This window comes from Solea solea, chromosome 19 (assembly GCF_958295425.1).
Source record: "Solea solea chromosome 19, fSolSol10.1, whole genome shotgun sequence".
Lineage (NCBI taxonomy): Eukaryota > Metazoa > Chordata > Actinopteri > Pleuronectiformes > Soleidae > Solea > Solea solea.
In genome coordinates, this window is record NC_081152.1 from 7931679 (window position 1) to 7959512 (window position 27834).

The following is a 27834-nucleotide window of genomic DNA, read 5'->3' on the forward strand; positions in this document are numbered from 1 at the left end:
ATGCAGATTGTGAGGATTAGCAAGTAAAAGGATTGTGTCTTTAAATACTTGACTACATACAACGTGTGTGTGTTTACCTGCTGGTTGTTGCCAGTGTCCACTGTGATGTTTCCAGTTGGCAGAGAGACTCTCCACACCAGTTTGAGCAGTCGACCGGCCTCTTCTAACACCTGCTGCATGGTGTTCATGCTGCAGCACACACTCTTCAGATGCTGTTGTTCCATCACCTACGAAGAACACAGTGACATTGTTAGTGTTGCTGTTTGACCTAGTTTCTATTGAGCCATCACCAGGTGTGAAGTTTAATTGGCTACAGGGGAGCGGCAAACACAGCTGTAACCAACCAGCTAATCAGGTGCGTATTAAAAACCTGAATTCACTTTGAAGCGGCAGACGAAGAGTCTGGAAGACAAAGACAGAGGAGACTGACAAGGAGGCTAAGTACCCGTCTGCAATTGTTTTCTACCTTTCACATATGAGCACTTTTTCCGTTCATGTTTCTTCTCATAGATATTAGAACATTACATTCACTCACAGCACCACCATAATCTGTCCTCACTTACCTATCTAACCCGCTCCACACACATCCAACACCTTGTTGCAGGGGGCCTATTGAACTGCCAGTCAGCTACCCACAAGACTGACTTCATCTCTCTCACTGAGACTTGGATAACATCCACCCAGATCCACTGGCAGAGGTGGCGGGACAGGTCTGCTCATCAACCCCAACTGGACTTTCACTCTTTACCCACAGCCACACCTCTCTTTACAGTCGTTTGAATTTCATGCTGTAACTCATCCAGTAAAACGAATCATTGTTGTCGTCTACCATCCACCAGGCCCATTGGGAGACTTCTTGGATGAACTCAACTCTACCTCGACTAAGACGATGACCAAAAAAAAAAAAGAGGAAAGCACTTGAAGCATTTACTTACTTCTAGCTCGTTTGTACCCAAATGTAATGTAAGAGGCACGGGTCACATTTCCTAGTGTGTGAACTGTTGGGTTTTCTGCCACTGAAATACTACATTCTCATTATTATCAGATGACATTAAAAACATGACATACCTTGTCAGAGTCCTGCTGCCTTAGTGTGTGCAGACATTCCTGCAGCTGTGAGTCCATGCTGCGCGACAGCTTTCGACCCTCGGAGATCTGCCTGCGCAGGGCGCCGTAGTCCTCTATCAGGCCCAGGACATGGCGGCCGTTGCGATTGGCCCACATTCTGTGACCCGGCACCAGGCGAGAAGGAGCACCAGAGACGCTGTCACCCGAGCTGCTGCTGACGGAGCTGCCGGAGAGAACACCACGTGTCTCACCTGGAAACATTTCAGCAGGTGTTTTTAATTAAAACACTGAGAGAATCTGCACAATGTCAACTTGTGAACAAAAACATACATGATGTGCAGCCTTACTGAAGGCTGTGATGAGGTTTTCTTACCATGTAGGACGCTTGTGTGTTCATTGTAAGACTGAGATGAGCGAAGAAGATTGTAGCCCTCGCGACCTGGTGGACTGCCCCCTTCATCTGAGACAAATGTGGCAAGTTGTTGTGGTTACATGTCTTGTCTATGTGCCACATGCAATGAAGTGTGTTGCTTTGTACTGTATGTTCACCTGGAGAGGACAGCAGGTAGTTGATGTTGATGGTCTCAGAGCGGTTGGTTCCTCTGAGCAGCTGCTCCTCCAGTCTCTGTCGCAGAGCTGTATTGGTCTGGATGCTCCTCTCCAGCTGCAGCCTCAGGTGTCTGATCTCTGACAGCAGCTCACTCAAGTCCACCGAGCCAGAGGAAGGGACAGGAAGTGGCTCCTGAGGCGTCTTGCTGGATACTGCTTTGAGCAAAAACACAGAACACAAGCAAAGTTAAACATCATAATTTCAGTTAAAATTATTTCTTGCTTAAAATCGTGATAACAACAGTACCGTGTTTATGAGAGTCAGTCTTGATCTTTTCATGAACCTGCAGCTCTACTCGCAGTGACTGAAGGAGATGCTGAGAGTCAGAGAGCTGCTGCCTCTGCAGCTTCACCTCACACTGCAACCTGCAAACAGAGAAATGATTACAGTTATTCTCATCATGTAGTAAGGCATTTCTATACTGACAGTTTTTATATTCCTTACTATGACTTTTTTGTCACATTTTGGACGACATGCTATACTATGATGTTTTTTTCATGATTTTGGACAACATACTATACTATGATGTTTTTTCATGATTTTGGACGACATACTAACCTATGACTTTTTTGTCACATTTTGGACGACATACTATACTATGATGTTTTTTCATGATTTTGGAAGACATACTATACTATGATGTTTTTTCATGATTTTGAACAACATACTATACTATGACTTTTTTGTCACATTTTGGACGCGTGCTATACTATGATGTTTTTTCATGATTTTGGAAGACATACTATAGTATGACTTTTTTGTCACATTTTGGACGACATGCTATACTATGATGTTTTTTCATGATTTTGGACAACATACTATAGTGTCACATTTGGACGACATGCTATACTATGATGTTTTTTCATGATTTTGAACGACATGCTATACTATGACTATTTTGGACGACATGCTATACTATGACTTTTTTGTCACATTTTGGACGACATACTATAGTATGACTTTTTTGTCACATTTTGGACGACATACTATACTATGACTTTTTTGTCACATTTTGGACGAGATGCTATACTATGATGTTTTTTCATGATTTTGGACGACATACAGTACTATAGTATGACTTTTTTGTCACATTTTGGACGACATACTATACTATGATGTTTTTTCATAATTTTGGACGACATGCTATACTATGATGTTTTTTCATGATTTTGGACAACATACTATAGTGTCACATTTTGGACGACATGCTATACTATGATGTTTTTTCATGATTTTGAACGACATACTATACTATGACTTTTTTGTCACATTTTGGACGACATGCTATACTATGACTTTTTTGTCACATTTTGGACGACATACTATAGTATGACTTTTTTGTCACATTTTGGACGACATACTATACTATGACTTTTTTTCACATTTTGGACGAGATGCTATACTATGATGTTTTTTCATGATTTTGAAGGACATACTATAGTATGACTTTTTTATCACATTTTGGACGACATACTAACCTATGACTTTTTTTGTCACATTTTGGACGACATACTATACTATGACTTTTTTTCATGATTTTGGACGACATACTAACCTATGACTTTTTTTTCACATTTTGGACGAGATGCTATACTATGATGTTTTTTCATGATTTTGGACGACATACTACACTATGACTTTATTGTCACATTTTGGACGACATACTATACTATGATGTTTTTTCATAATTTTGGACGACATACTATAGTATGACTTTTTTGTCACATTTTGGACGACATGCTATACTATGATGTTTTTTCATGATTTTGGACAACATACTATAGTATGACTTTTTTGTCACATTTTGGACGACATGCTATACTATGATGTTTTTTCATGATTTTGGACAACATACTATAGTGTCACATTTTGGACGACATGCTATACTATGACTTTTTTTATGATTTTGGACAACATACTATACTATAATGTTTTTTCATGATTTTGGACGACATGCTATACTATGACTTTTTTGTCACATTTTGGACGACATACTATACTATGATGTTTTTTCATGATTTTGGACGACATGCTATACTATGACTTTTTTGTCACATTTTGGACAACATACTAACCTATGACTTTTTTGTCACATTTTGGAAGACATACTATAGTATGACTTTTTTGTCACATTTTGGACGACATACTATACTATGACTTTTTTTCACATTTTGGACGAGATGCTATACTATGATGTTTTTTCATGATTTTGGAAGACATACTATACTATGATGCTTTTTCATGATTTTGGACAACATACTATAGTATGACTTTTTTGTCACATTTTGGACGACATACTATACTATGATGTTTTTTTCATGATTTTGGACGACATACTATACTATGATGTTTTTTCATGATTTTGGACAACATACTATAGTATGACTTTTGTCACATTTTGGACGACATACTATACTATGATGTTTTTTCATGATTTTGGACGACATACTATAGTATGACTTTTTTGTCACATTTTGGACGACATACTATACTATGAAGGTTTTTCATGATTTTGGACGACATACTAACCTATGACTTTTTTGTCACATTTTGGACGACATACTATACTATGATGGTTTTTCATGATTTTGGACAACATACTATAGTATGACTTTTTTGTCACATTTTGGACGACATACTATACTATGAAGTTTTTTCATGATTTTGGACAACATACTATAGTATGACTTTTTTGTCACATTTTGGACGACATGCTATACTAGGATGTTTTTTCATGATTTTGGAAGACATACTATAGTATGACTTTTTTGTTACATTTTGGACGACATACTATACTATGATGGTTTTTCATGATTTTGGACGACATACTATAGTATGACTTTTTTGTCACATTTTGGACGACATACTATACTATGATGTTTTTTCATGATTTTGGACGACATACTATAGTATGACTTTTTTGTCACATTTTGGACGACATGCTATACTATGATGTTTTTTCATGATTTTGGACGACATACTATAGTATGACTTTTTTGTCACATTTTGGACGACATGCTATACTATGATGTTTTTTCATGATTTTGGAAGACATACTATAGTATGACTTTTTTGTCACATTTTGGACGACATGCTATACTATGATGTTTTTTCATGATTTTGGAAGACATACTATACTATAATGCTTTTTCATGATTTTGGACAACATACTATAGTATGACTTTTTTTGTCACATTTCGGACGACATACTATAGTATGACTTTTTTGTCACATTTTGGACGACATGCTATACTATGTTTTTTCATGATTTTGGAAGACATACTATAGTATGACTTTTTTGTCACATTTTGGACGACATACTATACTATGATGTTTTTTTCATGATTTTGGACGACATACTATACTATGATATTTTTTCATGATTTTGGACAACATACTATAGTATGACTTTTTTGTCACATTTTGGACGACATACTATACTATGATGGTTTTTCATGATTTTGGACGACATACTAACCTATGACTTTTTTGTCACATTTTGGACGACATGCTATACTATGTTTTTTCATGATTTTGGACGACATACTAACCTATGACTTTTTTGTCACATTTTGGACGACATACTATACTATGATGGTTTTTCATGATTTTGGACAACATACTATAGTATGACTTTTTTGTCACATTTTGGACGACATACTATACTATGATGTTTTTTCATGATTTTGGACAACATACTATAGTATGACTTTTTTGTCACATTTTGGACGACATGCTGTACTAGGATGTTTTTTCATGATTTTGGAAGACATACTATAGTATGACTTTTTTGTCACATTTTGGACGACATGCTATACTATGATGTTTCTTCATGATTTTGGACAACATACTATACTATGATGTTTTTTCATGATTTTGGACAACATACTATAGTGTCACATTTTGGACGACATGCTATACTATGATGTTTTTTTGTGATTTTGGACGACATGCTATACTATGATGTTTTTTTCATGATTTTGGACAACATACTATACTATGATGTTTTTTCATGATTTTGGACGACATGCTATACTATGACTTTTTTGTCACATTTTGGACGACATACTATACTATGATGTTTTTCATGATTTTGGAAGACATACTATAGTATGACTTTTTTGTCACATTTTGGACGACATGCTATACTATGATGTTTTTTCATGATTTTGGAAGACATACTATACTATGATGTTTTTTCATGATTTTGGACAACATACTATAGTATGACTTTTTTGTCACATTTTGGACGACATGCTATACTATGATGTGTTTTCATGATTTTGGACGACATACTATAGTATGACTTTTTTGTCACATTTTGGACGACATACTATACTATGATGTTTTTTTCATGATTTTGGACGACATACTATACTATGATGTTTTTTCATGATTTTGGACAACATACTATAGTATGACTTTTTTTGTCACATTTTGGACGACATACTATAGTATGACTTTTTTGTCACATTTTGGACGACATACTATACTATGACTTTTTTGTCACATTTTGGACGACATGCTATACTATGATGTTTTTTCATGATTTTGAACGACATACTATACTATGACTTTTTTGTCACATTTTGGACGACATACTATACTATGACGTTTTTTTGTGATTTTGGAAGACATGCTATACTATGATGTTTTTTCATGATTTTGGACGACATGCTATACTTTGACTTTTTTGTCACATTTTGGACGACATACTATACTATGATGTTTTTTCATGATTTTGGAAGACATACTATACTATGATGTTTTTTCATGATTTTGGAAGACATACTATAGTATGACTTTTTTGTCACATTTTGGACGACATGCTATACTATGATGTTTTTTCATGATTTTGGAAGACATACTATACTATGATGTTTTTTCATGATTTTGGACAACATACTATAGTATGACTTTCTTGTCACATTTTGGACGACATGCTATACTAGGATGTTTTTTCATGATTTTGGAAGACATACTATAGTATGACTTTTTTGTTACATTTTGGACGACATACTATACTATGATGGTTTTTCATGATTTTGGACAACATACTATAGTATGACTTTTTTGTCACATTTTGGACGACATACTATACTATGATGTTTTTTCATGATTTTGGACGACATACTATAGTATGACTTTTTTGTCACATTTTGGACGACATACTATACTATGATGTTTTTTCATGATTTTGGACGACATACTATAGTATGACTTTTTTGTCACATTTTGGACGACATGCTATACTATGATGTTTTTTCATGATTTTGGAAGACATACTATAGTATGACTTTTTTGTCACATTTTGGACGACATGCTATACTATGATGTTTTTTCATGATTTTGGAAGACATACTATACTATGATGCTTTTTCATGATTTTGGACAACATACTATAGTATGACTTTTTTGTCACATTTTGGACGACATACTATACTATGATGTTTTTTTCATGATTTTGGACGACATACTATACTATGATGTTTTTTCATGATTTTGGACAACATACTATAGTATGACTTTTTTTGTCACATTTCGGACGACATACCACAGTATGACTTTTTTGTCACATTTTGGACGACATGCTATACTATGTTTTTTCATGATTTTGGAAGACATACTATAGTATGACTTTTTTGTCACATTTTGGACGACATACTATACTATGATGTTTTTTTCATGATTTTGGACGACATACTATACTATGATGTTTTTTCATGATTTTGGACAACATACTATAGTATGACTTTTTTGTCACATTTTGGACGACATACTATACTATGATGGTTTTTCATGATTTTGGACGATATACTATACTATGATGTTTTTTCATGATTTTGGACAACATACTATAGTATGACTTTTTTGTCACATTTTGGACGACATACTATACTATGATGGTTTTTCATGACTTTGGACGACATACTAACCTATGACTTTTTTTTCACATTTTGGACGACATGCTATACTATGTTTTTTCATGATTTTGGACGACATACTATAGTATGACTTTTTTGTCACATTTTGGACGACATGCTATACTATGATGTTTCTTCATGATTTTGGACAACATACTATACTATGATGTTTTTTCATGATTTTGGACAACATACTATAGTGTCACATTTTGGACGACATGCTATACTATGATGTTTTTTCATGATTTTGAACGACATACTATACTATGACTTTTTTGTCACATTTTGGACGACATACTATACTATGACGTTTTTTTGTGATTTTGGAAGACATGCTATACTATGATGTTTTTTCATGATTTTGAACGACATACTATACTATGACTTTTTTGTCACATTTTGGACGACATACTATACTATGACGTTTTTTTGTGATTTTGGAAGACATGCTATACTATGATGTTTTTTCATGATTTTGGACGACATGCTATACTTTGACTTTTTTGTCACATTTTGGACGACATACTATACTATGATGTTTTTTCATGATTTTGGAAGACATACTATACTATGATGTTTTTTCATGATTTTGGAAGACATACTATAGTATGACTTTTTTGTCACATTTTGGACGACATGCTATACTATGATGTTTTTTCATGATTTTGGAAGACATACTATACTATGATGTTTTTTCATGATTTTGGACAACATACTATAGTATGACTTTTTTGTCACATTTTGGACGACATACTATAGTATGACTTTTTTGTCACATTTTGGACGACATACTATAGTATGACTTTTTTGTCACATTTTGGACGACATGCTATACTATGAGTTTTTTGTCACATTTTGGACGACATGCTATACTATGATGTTTTTCCATGATTTTGGAAGACATTCTATACTATGATGTTTTTTCATGATTTTGGACAACATACTATACTATGATGTTTTTTCATGATTTTGGACGACATACTATACTATGACTTTTTTGTCACATTTTGGACGACATGCTATACTATGACTTTTTTGTCACATTTTGGACGACATGCTATACTATGATGTTTTTTCATGATTTTGGAAGACATACTATACTATGATGTTTTTTCATGATTTTGGACGACATACTATACCAGTACTTTTTTGTCACATTTTGGACGACATGCTATACTATGATTTTTTTTCATGATTTTGAACGACATACTATACTATGACTTTTTTGTCACATTTTGGACGACATGCTATACTATGACTTTTTTGTCACATTTTGGACGACATGCTATACTATGACTTTTTTGTCACATTTTGGACGACATGCTATACTATGATGTTTTTTTCATGATTTTGAACGACATACTATAGTATGACTTTTTTGTCACACTTTGGACGACATGCTATACTATGATGTTTTTTCATGATTTTGGAAGACATACTATAGTATGACTTTTTTGTCACATTTTGGACGACATGCTATACTATGATGTTTTTTCATTATTTCGGACGACATACTAACCTATGACTTTTTGTCACATTTCGGACGACATGCTATCCTATGTTTTTTCATGATTTTGGACGACATACTATACTATGATGTTTTTTCATGATTTTGGACAACATACTATAGTATGACTTTTTTGTCACATTTTGGACGACATGCTATACTATGAGTTTTTTGTCACATTTTGGACGACATGCTATACTATGATGTTTTTCCATGATTTTGGAAGACATACTATACTATGATGTTTTTTCATGATTTTGGACGACATACTATACTATGATGTTTTTTCATGATTTTGGACGACATACTATACCAGTACTTTTTTGTCACATTTTGGACGACATGCTATACTATGATTTTTTTTCATGATTTTGAACGACATACTATACTATGACTTTTTTGTCACATTTTGGACGACATGCTATACTATGACTTTTTTGTCACATTTTGGACGACATGCTATACTATGACTTTTTTGTCACATTTTGGACGACATGCTATACTATGATGTTTTTTTCATGATTTTGAACGACATACTATAGTATGACTTTTTTGTCACACTTTGGACGACATGCTATACTATGATGTTTTTTCATGATTTTGGAAGACATACTATAGTATGACTTTTTTGTCACATTTTGGACGACATGCTATACTATGATGTTTTTTCATGATTTTGGACAACATACTATACTATGATGTTTTTTAATGATTTTGGACAACATACTATAGTATGACTCTTTTGTCACATTTTGGACGACATACTATAGTATGACTTTTTTGTCACATTTTGGACGACATACTATAGTATGACTTTTTTGTCACATTTTGGACGACATGCTATACTATGAGTTTTTTGTCACATTTTGGACGACATGCTATACTATGATGTTTTTCCATGATTTTGGAAGACATACTATACTATGATGTTTTTTCATGATTTTGGACAACATACTATACTATGATGTTTTTTCATGATTTTGGACGACATACTTTACTATGACTTTTTTGTCACATTTTGGACGACATGCTATACTATGACTTTTTTGTCACATTTTGGATGACATGCTATACTATGATGTTTTTTCATGATTTTGGAAGACATACTATACTATGATGTTTTTTCATGATTTTGGACAACATACTAACCTATGACTTTTTTGTCACATTTTGGACGACATGCTATATTATGACTTTTTTGTCACATTTTGGACGACATGCTATACTATGATGTTTTTTCATGATTTTGGACGACATACTATAGTATGACTTTTTTGTCACATTTTGGACGAGATGCTATACTATGACGTTTTTGTCACATTTTGGACGACATACTATACTATGACTTTTTTGTCACATTTTGGACGACATATTATAGCATGACTTTTTTGTCACATTTTGGACGACATGCTATACTATGAGTTTTTTGTCACATTTTGGACGACATGCTATACTATGAGTTTTTTGTCACATTTTGGACGACATGCTATACTATGATGTTTTTCCATGATTTTGGAAGACATACTATACTATGATGTTTTTTCATGATTTTGGACGACATACTATACTATGATGTTTTTTCATGATTTTGGACAACATACTATAGTATGACTTTTTTGTCACATTTTGGACGACATGCTATACTAGGATGTTTTTTCATGATTTTGGAAGACATACTATAGTATGACTTTTTTGTTACATTTTGGACGACATACTATACTATGATGGTTTTTCATGATTTTGGACAACATACTATAGTATGACTTTTTTGTCACATTTTGGACGACATACTATACTATGATGTTTTTTCATGATTTTGGACGACATACTATAGTATGACTTTTTTGTCACATTTTGGACGACATACTATACTATGATGTTTTTTCATGATTTTGGACGACATACTATAGTATGACTTTTTTGTCACATTTTGGACGACATGCTTTACTATGATGTTTTTTCATGATTTTGGAAGACATACTATAGTATGACTTTTTTGTCACATTTTGGACGACATGCTATACTATGATGTTTTTTTCATGATTTTGGACGACATACTATACTATGATGTTTTTTCATGATTTTGGACAACATACTATAGTATGACTTTTTTGTCACATTTTGGACGACATGCTTTACTATGATGTTTTTTCATGATTTTGGAAGACATACTATAGTATGACTTTTTTGTCACATTTTGGACGACATGCTATACTATGATGTTTTTTTCATGATTTTGGACGACATACTATACTATGATGTTTTTTCATGATTTTGGACAACATACTATAGTATGACTTTTTTTGTCACATTTCGGACGACATACCACAGTATGACTTTTTTGTCACATTTTGGACGACATGCTATACTATGTTTTTTCATGATTTTGGAAGACATACTATAGTATGACTTTTTTGTCACATTTTGGACGACATACTATACTATGATGTTTTTTTCATGATTTTGGACGACATACTATACTATGATGTTTTTTCATGATTTTGGACAACATACTATAGTATGACTTTTTTGTCACATTTTGGACGACATACTATACTATGATGGTTTTTCATGATTTTGGACGATATACTATACTATGATGTTTTTTCATGATTTTGGACAACATACTATAGTATGACTTTTTTGTCACATTTTGGACGACATACTATACTATGATGGTTTTTCATGACTTTGGACGACATACTAACCTATGACTTTTTTTTCACATTTTGGACGACATGCTATACTATGTTTTTTCATGATTTTGGACGACATACTATAGTATGACTTTTTTGTCACATTTTGGACGACATGCTATACTATGATGTTTCTTCATGATTTTGGACAACATACTATACTATGATGTTTTTTCATGATTTTGGACAACATACTATAGTGTCACATTTTGGACGACATGCTATACTATGATGTTTTTTCATGATTTTGAACGACATACTATACTATGACTTTTTTGTCACATTTTGGACGACATACTATACTATGACGTTTTTTTGTGATTTTGGAAGACATGCTATACTATGATGTTTTTTCATGATTTTGAACGACATACTATACTATGACTTTTTTGTCACATTTTGGACGACATACTATACTATGACGTTTTTTTGTGATTTTGGAAGACATGCTATACTATGATGTTTTTTCATGATTTTGGACGACATGCTATACTTTGACTTTTTTGTCACATTTTGGACGACATACTATACTATGATGTTTTTTCATGATTTTGGAAGACATACTATACTATGATGTTTTTTCATGATTTTGGAAGACATACTATAGTATGACTTTTTTGTCACATTTTGGACGACATGCTATACTATGATGTTTTTTCATGATTTTGGAAGACATACTATACTATGATGTTTTTTCATGATTTTGGACAACATACTATAGTATGACTTTTTTGTCACATTTTGGACGACATACTATAGTATGACTTTTTTGTCACATTTTGGACGACATACTATAGTATGACTTTTTTGTCACATTTTGGACGACATGCTATACTATGAGTTTTTTGTCACATTTTGGACGACATGCTATACTATGATGTTTTTCCATGATTTTGGAAGACATTCTATACTATGATGTTTTTTCATGATTTTGGACAACATACTATACTATGATGTTTTTTCATGATTTTGGACGACATACTATACTATGACTTTTTTGTCACATTTTGGACGACATGCTATACTATGACTTTTTTGTCACATTTTGGACGACATGCTATACTATGATGTTTTTTCATGATTTTGGAAGACATACTATACTATGATGTTTTTTCATGATTTTGGACGACATACTATACCAGTACTTTTTTGTCACATTTTGGACGACATGCTATACTATGATTTTTTTTCATGATTTTGAACGACATACTATACTATGACTTTTTTGTCACATTTTGGACGACATGCTATACTATGACTTTTTTGTCACATTTTGGACGACATGCTATACTATGACTTTTTTGTCACATTTTGGACGCCATGCTATACTATGATGTTTTTTTCATGATTTTGAACGACATACTATAGTATGACTTTTTTGTCACACTTTGGACGACATGCTATACTATGATGTTTTTTCATGATTTTGGAAGACATACTATAGTATGACTTTTTTGTCACATTTTGGACGACATGCTATACTATGATGTTTTTTCATTATTTCGGACGACATACTAACCTATGACTTTTTGTCACATTTCGGACGACATGCTATCCTATGTTTTTTCATGATTTTGGACGACATACTATACTATGATGTTTTTTCATGATTTTGGACAACATACTATAGTATGACTTTTTTGTCACATTTTGGACGACATGCTATACTATGAGTTTTTTGTCACATTTTGGACGACATGCTATACTATGATGTTTTTCCATGATTTTGGAAGACATACTATACTATGATGTTTTTTCATGATTTTGGACGACATACTATACTATGATGTTTTTTCATGATTTTGGACGACATACTATACCAGTACTTTTTTGTCACATTTTGGACGACATGCTATACTATGATTTTTTTTCATGATTTTGAACGACATACTATACTATGACTTTTTTGTCACATTTTGGACGACATGCTATACTATGACTTTTTTGTCACATTTTGGACGACATGCTATACTATGACTTTTTTGTCACATTTTGGACGACATGCTATACTATGATGTTTTTTTCATGATTTTGAACGACATACTATAGTATGACTTTTTTGTCACACTTTGGACGACATGCTATACTATGATGTTTTTTCATGATTTTGGAAGACATACTATAGTATGACTTTTTTGTCACATTTTGGACGACATGCTATACTATGATGTTTTTTCATGATTTTGGACAACATACTATACTATGATGTTTTTTCATGATTTTGGACAACATACTATAGTATGACTCTTTTGTCACATTTTGGACGACATACTATAGTATGACTTTTTTGTCACATTTTGGACGACATACTATAGTATGACTTTTTTGTCACATTTTGGACGACATGCTATACTATGAGTTTTTTGTCACATTTTGGACGACATGCTATACTATGATGTTTTTCCATGATTTTGGAAGACATACTATACTATGATGTTTTTTCATGATTTTGGACAACATACTATACTATGATGTTTTTTCATGATTTTGGACGACATACTTTACTATGACTTTTTTGTCACATTTTGGACGACATGCTATACTATGACTTTTTTGTCACATTTTGGATGACATGCTATACTATGATGTTTTTTCATGATTTTGGAAGACATACTATACTATGATGTTTTTTCATGATTTTGGACAACATACTAACCTATGACTTTTTTGTCACATTTTGGACGACATGCTATATTATGACTTTTTTGTCACATTTTGGACGACATGCTATACTATGATGTTTTTTCATGATTTTGGACGACATACTATAGTATGACTTTTTTGTCACATTTTGGACGAGATGCTATACTATGACGTTTTTGTCACATTTTGGACGACATACTATACTATGACTTTTTTGTCACATTTTGGACGACATATTATAGCATGACTTTTTTGTCACATTTTGGACGACATGCTATACTATGAGTTTTTTGTCACATTTTGGACGACATGCTATACTATGAGTTTTTTGTCACATTTTGGACGACATGCTATACTATGATGTTTTTCCATGATTTTGGAAGACATACTATACTATGATGTTTTTTCATGATTTTGGACGACATACTATACTATGATGTTTTTTCATGATTTTGGACGACATACTATAGTATGACTTTTTTGTCACATTTTGGACGACATACTATACTATGATGTTTTTTCATGATTTTGGACGACATACTATAGTATGACTTTTTTGTCACATTTTGGACGACATGCTATACTATGATGTTTTTTCATGATTTTGGAAGACATACTATAGTATGACTTTTTTGTCACATTTTGGACGACATGCTATACTATGATGTTTTTTCATGATTTTGGAAGACATACTATACTATAATGCTTTTTCATGATTTTGGACAACATACTATAGTATGACTTTTTTTGTCACATTTCGGACGACATACTATAGTATGACTTTTTTGTCACATTTTGGACGACATGCTATACTATGTTTTTTCATGATTTTGGAAGACATACTATAGTATGACTTTTTTGTCACATTTTGGACGACATACTATACTATGATGTTTTTTTCATGATTTTGGACGACATACTATACTATGATATTTTTTCATGATTTTGGACAACATACTATAGTATGACTTTTTTGTCACATTTTGGACGACATACTATACTATGATGGTTTTTCATGATTTTGGACGACATACTAACCTATGACTTTTTTGTCACATTTTGGACGACATGCTATACTATGTTTTTTCATGATTTTGGACGACATACTAACCTATGACTTTTTTGTCACATTTTGGACGACATACTATACTATGATGGTTTTTCATGATTTTGGACAACATACTATAGTATGACTTTTTTGTCACATTTTGGACGACATACTATACTATGATGTTTTTTCATGATTTTGGACAACATACTATAGTATGACTTTTTTGTCACATTTTGGACGACATGCTGTACTAGGATGTTTTTTCATGATTTTGGAAGACATACTATAGTATGACATTTTTGTCACATTTTGGACGACATGCTATACTATGATGTTTCTTCATGATATTGGACAACATACTATACTATGATGTTTTTTCATGATTTTGGACAACATACTATAGTGTCACATTTTGGACGACATGCTATACTATGATGTTTTTTTGTGATTTTGGACGACATGCTATACTATGATGTTTTTTTCATGATTTTGGACAACATGCTATACTATGACTTTTTTGTCACATTTTGGACGACATACTATACTATGATGTTTTTCATGATTTTGGAAGACATACTATAGTATGACTTTTTTGTCACATTTTGGACGACATGCTATACTATGATGTTTTTTCATGATTTTGGAAGACATACTATACTATGATGTTTTTTCATGATTTTGGACAACATACTATAGTATGACTTTTTTGTCACATTTTGGACGACATGCTATACTATGATGTGTTTTCATGATTTTGGACGACATACTATAGTATGACTTTTTTGTCACATTTTGGACGACATACTATACTATGATGTTTTTTTCATGATTTTGGACGACATACTATACTATGATGTTTTTTCATGATTTTGGACAACATACTATAGTATGACTTTTTTTGTCACATTTTGGACGACATACTAGAGTATGACTTTTTTGTCACATTTTGGACGACATACTATACTATGACTTTTTTGTCACATTTTGGACGACATGCTATACTATGATGTTTTTTCATGATTTTGAACGACATACTATACTATGACTTTTTTGTCACATTTTGGACGACATACTATACTATGACGTTTTTTTGTGATTTTGGAAGACATGCTATACTATGATGTTTTTTCATGATTTTGGACGACATGCTATACTTTGACTTTTTTGTCACATTTTGGACGACATACTATACTATGATGTTTTTTCATGATTTTGGAAGACATACTATACTATGATGTTTTTTCATGATTTTGGAAGACATACTATAGTATGACTTTTTTGTCACATTTTGGACGACATGCTATACTATGATGTTTTTTCATGATTTTGGAAGACATACTATACTATGATGTTTTTTCATGATTTTGGACAACATACTATAGTATGACTTTTTTGTCACATTTTGGACGACATGCTATACTATGATGTTTTTTCATGATTTTGGAAGACATACTATACTATGATGTTTTTTCATGATTTTGGACAACATACTATAGTATGACTTTCTTGTCACATTTTGGACGACATGCTATACTAGGATGTTTTTTCATGATTTTGGAAGACATACTATAGTATGACTTTTTTGTTACATTTTGGACGACATACTATACTATGATGGTTTTTCATGATTTTGGACAACATACTATAGTATGACTTTTTTGTCACATTTTGGACGACATACTATACTATGATGTTTTTTCATGATTTTGGACGACATACTATAGTATGACTTTTTTGTCACATTTTGGACGACATACTATACTATGATGTTTTTTCATGATTTTGGACGACATACTATAGTATGACTTTTTTGTCACATTTTGGACGACATGCTATACTATGATGTTTTTTCATGATTTTGGAAGACATACTATAGTATGACTTTTTTGTCACATTTTGGACGACATGCTATACTATGATGTTTTTTCATGATTTTGGAAGACATACTATACTATGATGCTTTTTCATGATTTTGGACAACATACTATAGTATGACTTTTTTGTCACATTTTGGACGACATGCTATACTATGATGTGTTTTCATGATTTTGGACGACATACTATAGTATGACTTTTTTGTCACATTTTGGACGACATACTATACTATGATGTTTTTTTCATGATTTTGGACGACATACTATACTATGATGTTTTTTCATGATTTTGGACAACATACTATAGTATGACTTTTTTTGTCACATTTCGGACGACATACCACAGTATGACTTTTTTGTCACATTTTGGACGACATGCTATACTATGTTTTTTCATGATTTTGGAAGACATACTATAGTATGACTTTTTTGTCACATTTTGGACGACATACTATACTATGATGTTTTTTTCATGATTTTGGACGACATACTATACTATGATGTTTTTTCATGATTTTGGACAACATACTATAGTATGACTTTTTTGTCACATTTTGGACGACATACTATACTATGATGGTTTTTCATGATTTTGGACGATATACTATACTATGATGTTTTTTCATGATTTTGGACAACATACTATAGTATGACTTTTTTGTCACATTTTGGACGACATACTATACTATGATGGTTTTTCATGACTTTGGACGACATACTAACCTATGACTTTTTTTTCACATTTTGGACGACATGCTATACTATGTTTTTTCATGATTTTGGACGACATACTATAGTATGACTTTTTTGTCACATTTTGGACGACATGCTATACTATGATGTTTCTTCATGATTTTGGACAACATACTATACTATGATGTTTTTTCATGATTTTGAACGACATACTATACTATGACTTTTTTGTCACATTTTGGACGACATACTATACTATGACGTTTTTTTGTGATTTTGGAAGACATGCTATACTATGATGTTTTTTCATGATTTTGAACGACATACTATACTATGACTTTTTTGTCACATTTTGGACGACATACTATACTATGACGTTTTTTTGTGATTTTGGAAGACATGCTATACTATGATGTTTTTTCATGATTTTGGACGACATGCTATACTTTGACTTTTTTGTCACATTTTGGACGACATACTATACTATGATGATTTTTCATGATTTTGGAAGACATACTATACTATGATGTTTTTTCATGATTTTGGAAGACATACTATAGTATGACTTTTTTGTCACATTTTGGACGACATGCTATACTATGATGTTTTTTCATGATTTTGGAAGACATACTATACTATGATGTTTTTTCATGATTTTGGACAACATACTATAGTATGACTTTTTTGTCACATTTTGGACGACATGCTATACTATGATGTGTTTTCATGATTTTGGACGACATACTATAGTATGACTTTTTTGTCACATTTTGGACGACATACTATACTATGATGTTTTTTCATGATTTTGGACAACATACTATACTATGATGTTTTTTCATGATTTTGGACAACATACTATAGTATGACTTTTTTGTCACATTTTGGACGACATACTATAGTATGACTTTTTTGTCACATTTTGGACGACATACTATAGTATGACTTTTTTGTCACATTTTGGACGACATGCTATACTATGAGTTTTTTGTCACATTTTGGACGACATGCTATACTATGATGTTTTTCCATGATTTTGGAAGACATTCTATACTATGATGTTTTTTCATGATTTTGGACAACATACTATACTATGATGTTTTTTCATGATTTTGGACGACATACTATACTATGACTTTTTTGTCACATTTTGGACGACATGCTATACTATGACTTTTTTGTCACATTTTGGACGACATGCTATACTATGATGTTTTTTCATGATTTTGGAAGACATACTATACTATGATGTTTTTTCATGATTTTGGACGACATACTATACCAGTACTTTTTTGTCACATTTTGGACGACATGCTATACTATGATTTTTTTTCATGATTTTGAACGACATACTATACTATGACTTTTTTGTCACATTTTGGACGACATGCTATACTATGACTTTTTTGTCACATTTTGGACGACATGCTATACTATGACTTTTTTGTCACATTTTGGACGACATGCTATACTATGATGTTTTTTTCATGATTTTGAACGACATACTATAGTATGACTTTTTTGTCACACTTTGGACGACATGCTATACTATGATGTTTTTTCATGATTTTGGAAGACATACTATAGTATGACTTTTTTGTCACATTTTGGACGACATGCTATACTATGATGTTTTTTCATTATTTCGGACGACATACTAACCTATGACTTTTTGTCACATTTCGGACGACATGCTATCCTATGTTTTTTCATGATTTTGGACGACATACTATACTATGATGTTTTTTCATGATTTTGGACAACATACTATAGTATGACTTTTTTGTCACATTTTGGACGACATGCTATACTATGAGTTTTTTGTCACATTTTGGACGACATGCTATACTATGATGTTTTTCCATGATTTTGGAAGACATACTATACTATGATGTTTTTTCATGATTTTGGACGACATACTATACTATGATGTTTTTTCATGATTTTGGACGACATACTATACCAGTACTTTTTTGTCACATTTTGGACGACATGCTATACTATGATTTTTTTTCATGATTTTGAACGACATACTATACTATGACTTTTTTGTCACATTTTGGACGACATGCTATACTATGACTTTTTTGTCACATTTTGGACGACATGCTATACTATGACTTTTTTGTCACATTTTGGACGACATGCTATACTATGATGTTTTTTTCATGATTTTGAACGACATACTATAGTATGACTTTTTTGTCACACTTTGGACGACATGCTATACTATGATGTTTTTTCATGATTTTGGAAGACATACTATAGTATGACTTTTTTGTCACATTTTGGACGACATGCTATACTATGATGTTTTTTCATGATTTTGGACAACATACTATACTATGATGTTTTTTCATGATTTTGGACAACATACTATAGTATGACTCTTTTGTCACATTTTGGACGACATACTATAGTATGACTTTTTTGTCACATTTTGGACGACATACTATAGTATGACTTTTTTGTCACATTTTGGACGACATGCTATACTATGAGTTTTTTGTCACATTTTGGACGACATGCTATACTATGATGTTTTTCCATGATTTTGGAAGACATACTATACTATGATGTTTTTTCATGATTTTGGACAACATACTATACTATGATGTTTTTTCATGATTTTGGACGACATACTTTACTATGACTTTTTTGTCACATTTTGGACGACATGCTATACTATGACTTTTTTGTCACATTTTGGATGACATGCTATACTATGATGTTTTTTCATGATTTTGGAAGACATACTATACTATGATGTTTTTTCATGATTTTGGACAACATACTAACCTATGACTTTTTTGTCACATTTTGGACGACATGCTATATTATGACTTTTTTGTCACATTTTGGACGACATGCTATACTATGATGTTTTTTCATGATTTTGGACGACATACTATAGTATGACTTTTTTGTCACATTTTGGACGAGATGCTATACTATGACGTTTTTGTCACATTTTGGACGACATACTATACTATGACTTTTTTGTCACATTTTGGACGACATATTATAGCATGACTTTTTTGTCACATTTTGGACGACATGCTATACTATGAGTTTTTTGTCACATTTTGGACGACATGCTATACTATGAGTTTTTTGTCACATTTTGGACGACATGCTATACTATGATGTTTTTCCATGATTTTGGAAGACATACTATACTATGATGTTTTTTCATGATTTTGGACGACATACTATACTATGATGTTTTTTCATGATTTTGGACGACATACTATACTATGACTTTTTTGTCACATTTTGGACGACATGCTATACTATGATGTTTTTTTCATGATTTTGAACGACATACTATACTATGACTTTTTTGTCACATTTTGGACGACATGCTATACTATGATTTTTTTTCATGATTTTGAACGACATACTATACTATGACTTTTTTGTCACATTTTGGACGACATGCTATACTATGACTTTTTTGTCACATTTTGGACAACATGCTATACTATGACTTTTTTGTCACATTTTTGACGACATGCTATACTATGATGTTTTTTTCATGATTTTGAACGACATACTATAGTATGACTTTTTTGTCACACTTTGGACGACATGCTATACTATGATGTTTTTTCATGATTTTGGACGACATACTATACTATGACTTTTTTGTCACATTTTGGACGACATGCTATACTATGATGTTTTTTTCATGATTTTGAACGACATACTATACTATGACTTTTTTGTCACATTTTGGACGACATGCTATACTATGATTTTTTTTCATGATTTTGAACGACATACTATACTATTACTTTTTTGTCACATTTTGGACGACATGCTATACTATGACTTTTTTGTCACATTTTGGACGACATGCTATACTATGACTTTTTTGTCACATTTTGGACAACATGCTATACTATGACTTTTTTGTCACATTTTGGACGACATGCTATACTATGATGTTTTTTTCATGATTTTGAACGACATACTATAGTATGACTTTTTTGTCACACTTTGGACGACATGCTATACTAAGATGTTTTTATGATTTTGAACGACATACTTTAGTATGACTTTTTTGTCACATTTTGGACGACATGCTATACTATGATGTTTTTTCATGATTTTGGACAACATACTACTATGATGTTTTTTCATGATTTTGGACAACATACTATAGTATGACTTTTTTTGTCACATTTTGGACAACATGCTATACTATGACTTTTTTGTTACATTTTGGACGACATACTACACTATGATGTTTTTTCATGATTTTGGACAACATACTATAGTATGACTTTTTTGTAACATTTTGGACGACATACTATACTATGATGTTTTTTCATGATTTTGGACAACATACTATAGTATGACTTTTTTGTCACATTTTGGACGACATGCTATACTATGACGTTTTTTCATGATTTTGGACGACATGCTATACTATGATGTTTTTTTCATGATTTTGGACAACATACTATACTATGATGTTTTTTCATGATTTTGGACGACATGCTATACTATGACTTTTTTGTCACATTTTGGACGACATACTATACTATGATGTTTTTTCATGATTTTGGAAGACATACTATAGTATGACTTTTTTGTCAAATTTTGGACGACATGCTATACTATGACTTTTTTGTCACATTTTAGACGACATGCTATACTATGATGTTTTTTCATGATTTTGGAAGACATACTATAGTAAGACTTTTTTGTCACATTTTGGACGACATGCTATACTATGATGTTTTTTCATGATTTTGGACGACATACTATAGTATGACTTTTTTGTCACATTTTGGACGAGATGCTATACTATGACGTTTTTGTCACATTTTGGACGACATACTATACTATGACTTTTTTGTCACATTTTGGACGACATATTATAGCATGACTTTTTTGTCACTTTTTGGACGACATGCTATACTATGACTTTTTTGTCACATTTTGGACGACATGCTATACTATGAGTTTTTTGTCACATTTTGGACGACATGCTATACTATGATGTTTTTCCATGATTTTGGAAGACATACTATACTATGATGTTTTTTCATGATTTTGGACGACATACTATACTATGATGTTTTTTCATGATTTTGGACGACATACTATACTATGACTTTTTTGTCACATTTTGGACGACATGCTATACTATGATGTTTTTTTCATGATTTTGAACGACATACTATACTATGACTTTTTTGTCACATTTTGGACGACATGCTATACTATGATTTTTTTTCATGATTTTGAACGACATACTATACTATGACTTTTTTGTCACATTTTGGACGACATGCTATACTATGACTTTTTTGTCACATTTTGGACGACATGCTATACTATGACTTTTTTGTCACATTTTGGACAACATGCTATACTATGACTTTTTTGTCACATTTTGGACGACATGCTATACTATGAGGTTTTTTTCATGATTTTGAACGACATACTATAGTATGACTTTTTTGTCACACTTTGGACGACATGCTATACTAAGATGTTTTTATGATTTTGAACGACATACTTTAGTATGACTTTTTTGTCACATTTTGGACGACATGCTATACTATGATGTTTTTTCATGATTTTGGAAGACATACTATAGTATGACTTTTTTGTCACATTTTGGACGACATGCTATACTATGATGTTTTTTCATGATTTTAGACAACATACTATACTATGATGTTTTTTCATGATTTTGGACGACTGACTATACTATGACTTTTTTGTCAAATTTTGGACGACATGCTATACTATGATTTTTTTTCATGATTTTGAACGACATACTATACTATGACTTTTTTGTCACATTTTGGACGACATGCTATACTATGACTTTTTTGTCACATTTTGGACGACATGTCATACTATGACTTTTTTGTCACATTTTGGACGACATGCTATACTATGATGTTTTTTTCATGATTTTGAACGACATACTATAGTATGACTTTTTTGTCACACTTTGGACGACATGCTATACTAAGATGTTTTTATGATTTTGAACGACATACTATAGTATGACTTTTTTGTCACATTTTGGACGACATGCTATACTATGATGTTTTTTCATGATTTTGGAAGACATACTATAGTATGACTTTTTTGTCACATTTTGGACGACATGCTATACTATGATGTTTTTTCATGATTTTGGACAACATACTATACTATGATGTTTTTTCATGATTTTGGACAACATACTATAGTATGACTTTTTTGTCACATTTTGGACGACATACTATAGTATGACTTTTTTGTCACATTTTGGACGACATACTATAGTATGACTTTTTTGTCACATTTTGGACGACATGCTATACTATGATGTTTTTCCATGATTTTGGAAGACATACTATACTATGATGTTTTTTCATGATTTTGGACAACATACTATACTATGATGTTTTTTCATGATTTTGGACGACATACTATACTATGACTTTTTTGTCACATTTTGGACAACATGCTATACTATGACTTTTTTGTCACATTTTGGACGACATGCTATACTATGATGTTTTTTCATGATTTTGGAAGACATACTATACTATGATGTTTTTTCATGATTTTGGACAACATACTATAGTATGACTTTTTTGTCACATGTTGGACGACATGCTATATTATGACTTTTTTGTCACATTTTGGACGACATGCTATACTATGATGTTTTTTCATGATTTTGGACGACATACTATAGTATGACTTTTTTGTCACATTTTGGACGAGATGCTATACTATGACGTTTTTGTCACATTTTGGACGACATACTATACTATGACTTTTTTGTCACATTTTGGACGACATGCTATACTATGACTTTTTTGTCACATTTTGGACGACATGCTATACTATGATGTTTTTCCATGATTTTGGAAGACATACTATACTATGATGTTTTTTCATGATTTTGGACAACATACTATACTATGATGTTTTTTCATGATTTTGGACGACATACTATACTATGACTTTTTTGTCACATTTTGGACGACATGCTATACTATGACTATTTTGTCACATTTTGGACGACATGCTATACTATGACTTTTTTGTCACATTTTGGACGACATGCTATACTATGATGTTTTTTCATGATTTTGGACAACATACTATAGTATGACTTTTATGTCACATTTTGGACGACATACTATACTATGAGTTTTTTGTCACATTTTGGACGACATGCTATACTATGATGTTTTTCCATGATTTTGGAAGACATACTATATACTTTGATGTTTTTTCATGATTTTGGACGACATACTATACTATGATGTTTTTTCATGATTTTGGACGACATACTATACTATGACTTTTTGTCACATTTTGGACGACATGCTATACTATGATGTTTTTCCATGATTTTGGAAGACATACTATACTATGATGTTTTTTCATGATTTTGGACGACATACTATATACTATGATGTTTTTTCATGATTTTGGACGACATACTATACTATGACTTTTTTGTCACATTTTGGACGACATGCTATACTATGATTTTTTTTCATGATTTTGAACGACATACTATACAATGACTTTTTTGTCACATTTTGGACGACATGCTATACTATGACTTTTTTGTCACATTTTGGACGACATGCTATACTATGATGTTTTTTTCATGATTTTGAACGACATACTATAGTATGACTTTTTTGTCACACTTTGGACGACATGCTATACTAAGATGTTTTTATGATTTTGAACGACATACTATAGTATGGCTTTTTTGTCACATTTTGGACGACATGCTATACTAAGATGTTTTTATGATTTTGAACGAGATACTATAGTATGACTTTTTTGTCACATTTTGGACGACATGCTATACTATGATGTTTTTTCATGATTTTGGAAGACATACTATAGTATGACTTTTTTGTCACATTTTGGACGACATGCTATACTATGTTTTTTCATGATTTTGGACAACATACTATACTATGATGTTTTTTCATGATTTTGGACTACATGCACATTTTGGACGACATACTATACTATGATGTTTTTCCATGATTTTGGAAGACATACTATACTATGATGTTTTTTCATGATTTTGGACGACATACTATACTATGATGTTTTTTCATGATTTTGGACGACATACTATACTATGACTTTTTTGTCACATTTTGGACGACATGCTATACTATGATGTTTTTCCATGATTTTGGAAGACATACTATACTATGATGTTTTTTCATGATTTTGGACGACATACTATACTATGATGTTTTTTCATGATTTTGGACGACATACTATACTATGACTTTTTTGTCACATTTTGGACGACATGCTATACTATGACTTTTTTGTCACATTTTGGACGACATGCTATACTATGATGTTTTTTCATGATTTTGGAAGACATACTATACTATGATGTTTTTTCATGATTTTGGACAACATACTTTAGTATGACTTTTTTGTCACATTTTGGACGACATGCTATATTATGACTTTTTTGTCACATTTTGGACGACATGCTATACTATGATGTTTTTTCATGATTTTGGACGACATACTATAGTATGACTTTTTTGTCACATTTTGGATGACATGCTATACTATGACGTTTTTGTCACATTTTGGACGACATACTATACTATGACTTTTTTGTCACATTTTGGACGACATATTATAGCATGACTTTTTTGTCACATTTTGGACGAAATACTATATACTATGATGTTTTTTCATTATTTCGGACGACATACTAACCTATGACTTTTTTGTCACATTTTGGACGACATGCTTTACTATGATGTTTTTTCATGATTTTGGAAGACATACTATACTATGATGTTTTTCCATGATTTTGGAAGACATACTATACTATGATGTTTTTTCATGATTTTGGACGACATACTATACTATGACTTTTTTGTCACATTTTGGACGACATACTATACTATGACTTTTTTGAGTGATTTTGGACGACATACTATACTATGACTTTTTTGTCACATTTGACGGTATTGACCATTATATAAACATAAAAACATCTGATAATTAACATTGCTGTTAATTTCGAACAGCTGTGGCTTTGAGTGGTGGTCAAATTTGTTAAGCACTGTATTAAGTAAACAACACCTTACATACTCCAAATTACAAGATAAGGAAAGTGATCCGACAGTAAACTAGACTCCAGGTTTCAAGTGTCAGCCTGACCTAACTGTGTGTCACATACCATCATTATAGTGTTAGCATGCTTTTGCACATGATAAGCTATCATGTTTCTGAGTTGTATTAATAGTGTGGAATAATAGCAACAGTAATGAGTCTTTAGAATGGCAATTAGACTACTAGTGTAGTTTCAGGTTTCATAGAGAAGAGCAGTCACAGCATTTATATTGTGCTGTATGGATGTCTGTGGTCCACAACTGCTCACAGTGATAGTGATGCATGGTGTGCATCATAAGCTGTGTGTGTATGTACCTTTGAAGCTCCTCTTTGCTGTAGTTCAGCGACTCCAGCAGTTTTGAGTTTTCTTGGCTGCTGTGCTCCAGACTCTCATGAAGTCCGCTATTTTCCTGCCTCAGTGCTTCAGACTCCTTTCTGCTCTGCTCCAGTTTGGAAGTCCGTCTGGCCAGAGTCTCCCGAAGCTTCTCGTTCTCCTTCTGCTTGTCTGGAGAAAATAAACATATCTGAAGTTTGGCGTTATACCTCTTTAGCAATGTTCATTAGAGGACCCAAAAAAAGCTCTGGTCAGAATGGACTGCTGGACTCATTGCTGTATACCTA

At 32.2% G+C, this 27834-nt stretch overlaps 1 protein-coding gene across 16 annotated transcripts in view; it reads right to left on the bottom strand.

Annotated features, from left to right (window-relative positions):
• cdk5rap2 (CDK5 regulatory subunit associated protein 2) overlaps nucleotides 1-27834 on the bottom strand; it is a 53953-nt gene that overhangs the window by 1490 nt on the left and 24629 nt on the right. For 14 of the 16 annotated variants that reach the window (XM_058617934.1, XM_058617932.1, XM_058617937.1 and 11 more), the window contains 6 exons: nucleotides 27529-27718; nucleotides 1925-2043; nucleotides 1618-1833; nucleotides 1442-1528; nucleotides 1069-1319; nucleotides 78-227 (listed from right to left, as the gene is read on the bottom strand). In XM_058617934.1, coding sequence (XP_058473917.1) covers nucleotides 78-227; nucleotides 1069-1319; nucleotides 1442-1528; nucleotides 1618-1833; nucleotides 1925-2043; nucleotides 27529-27718 — 1013 coding nt within the window. The remainder of the gene's footprint in view (nucleotides 1-77; nucleotides 228-1068; nucleotides 1320-1441; nucleotides 1529-1617; nucleotides 1834-1924; nucleotides 2044-27528; nucleotides 27719-27834) is intronic. The other 2 variants (XM_058617939.1, XM_058617923.1) reach the window with 1 other exon arrangement.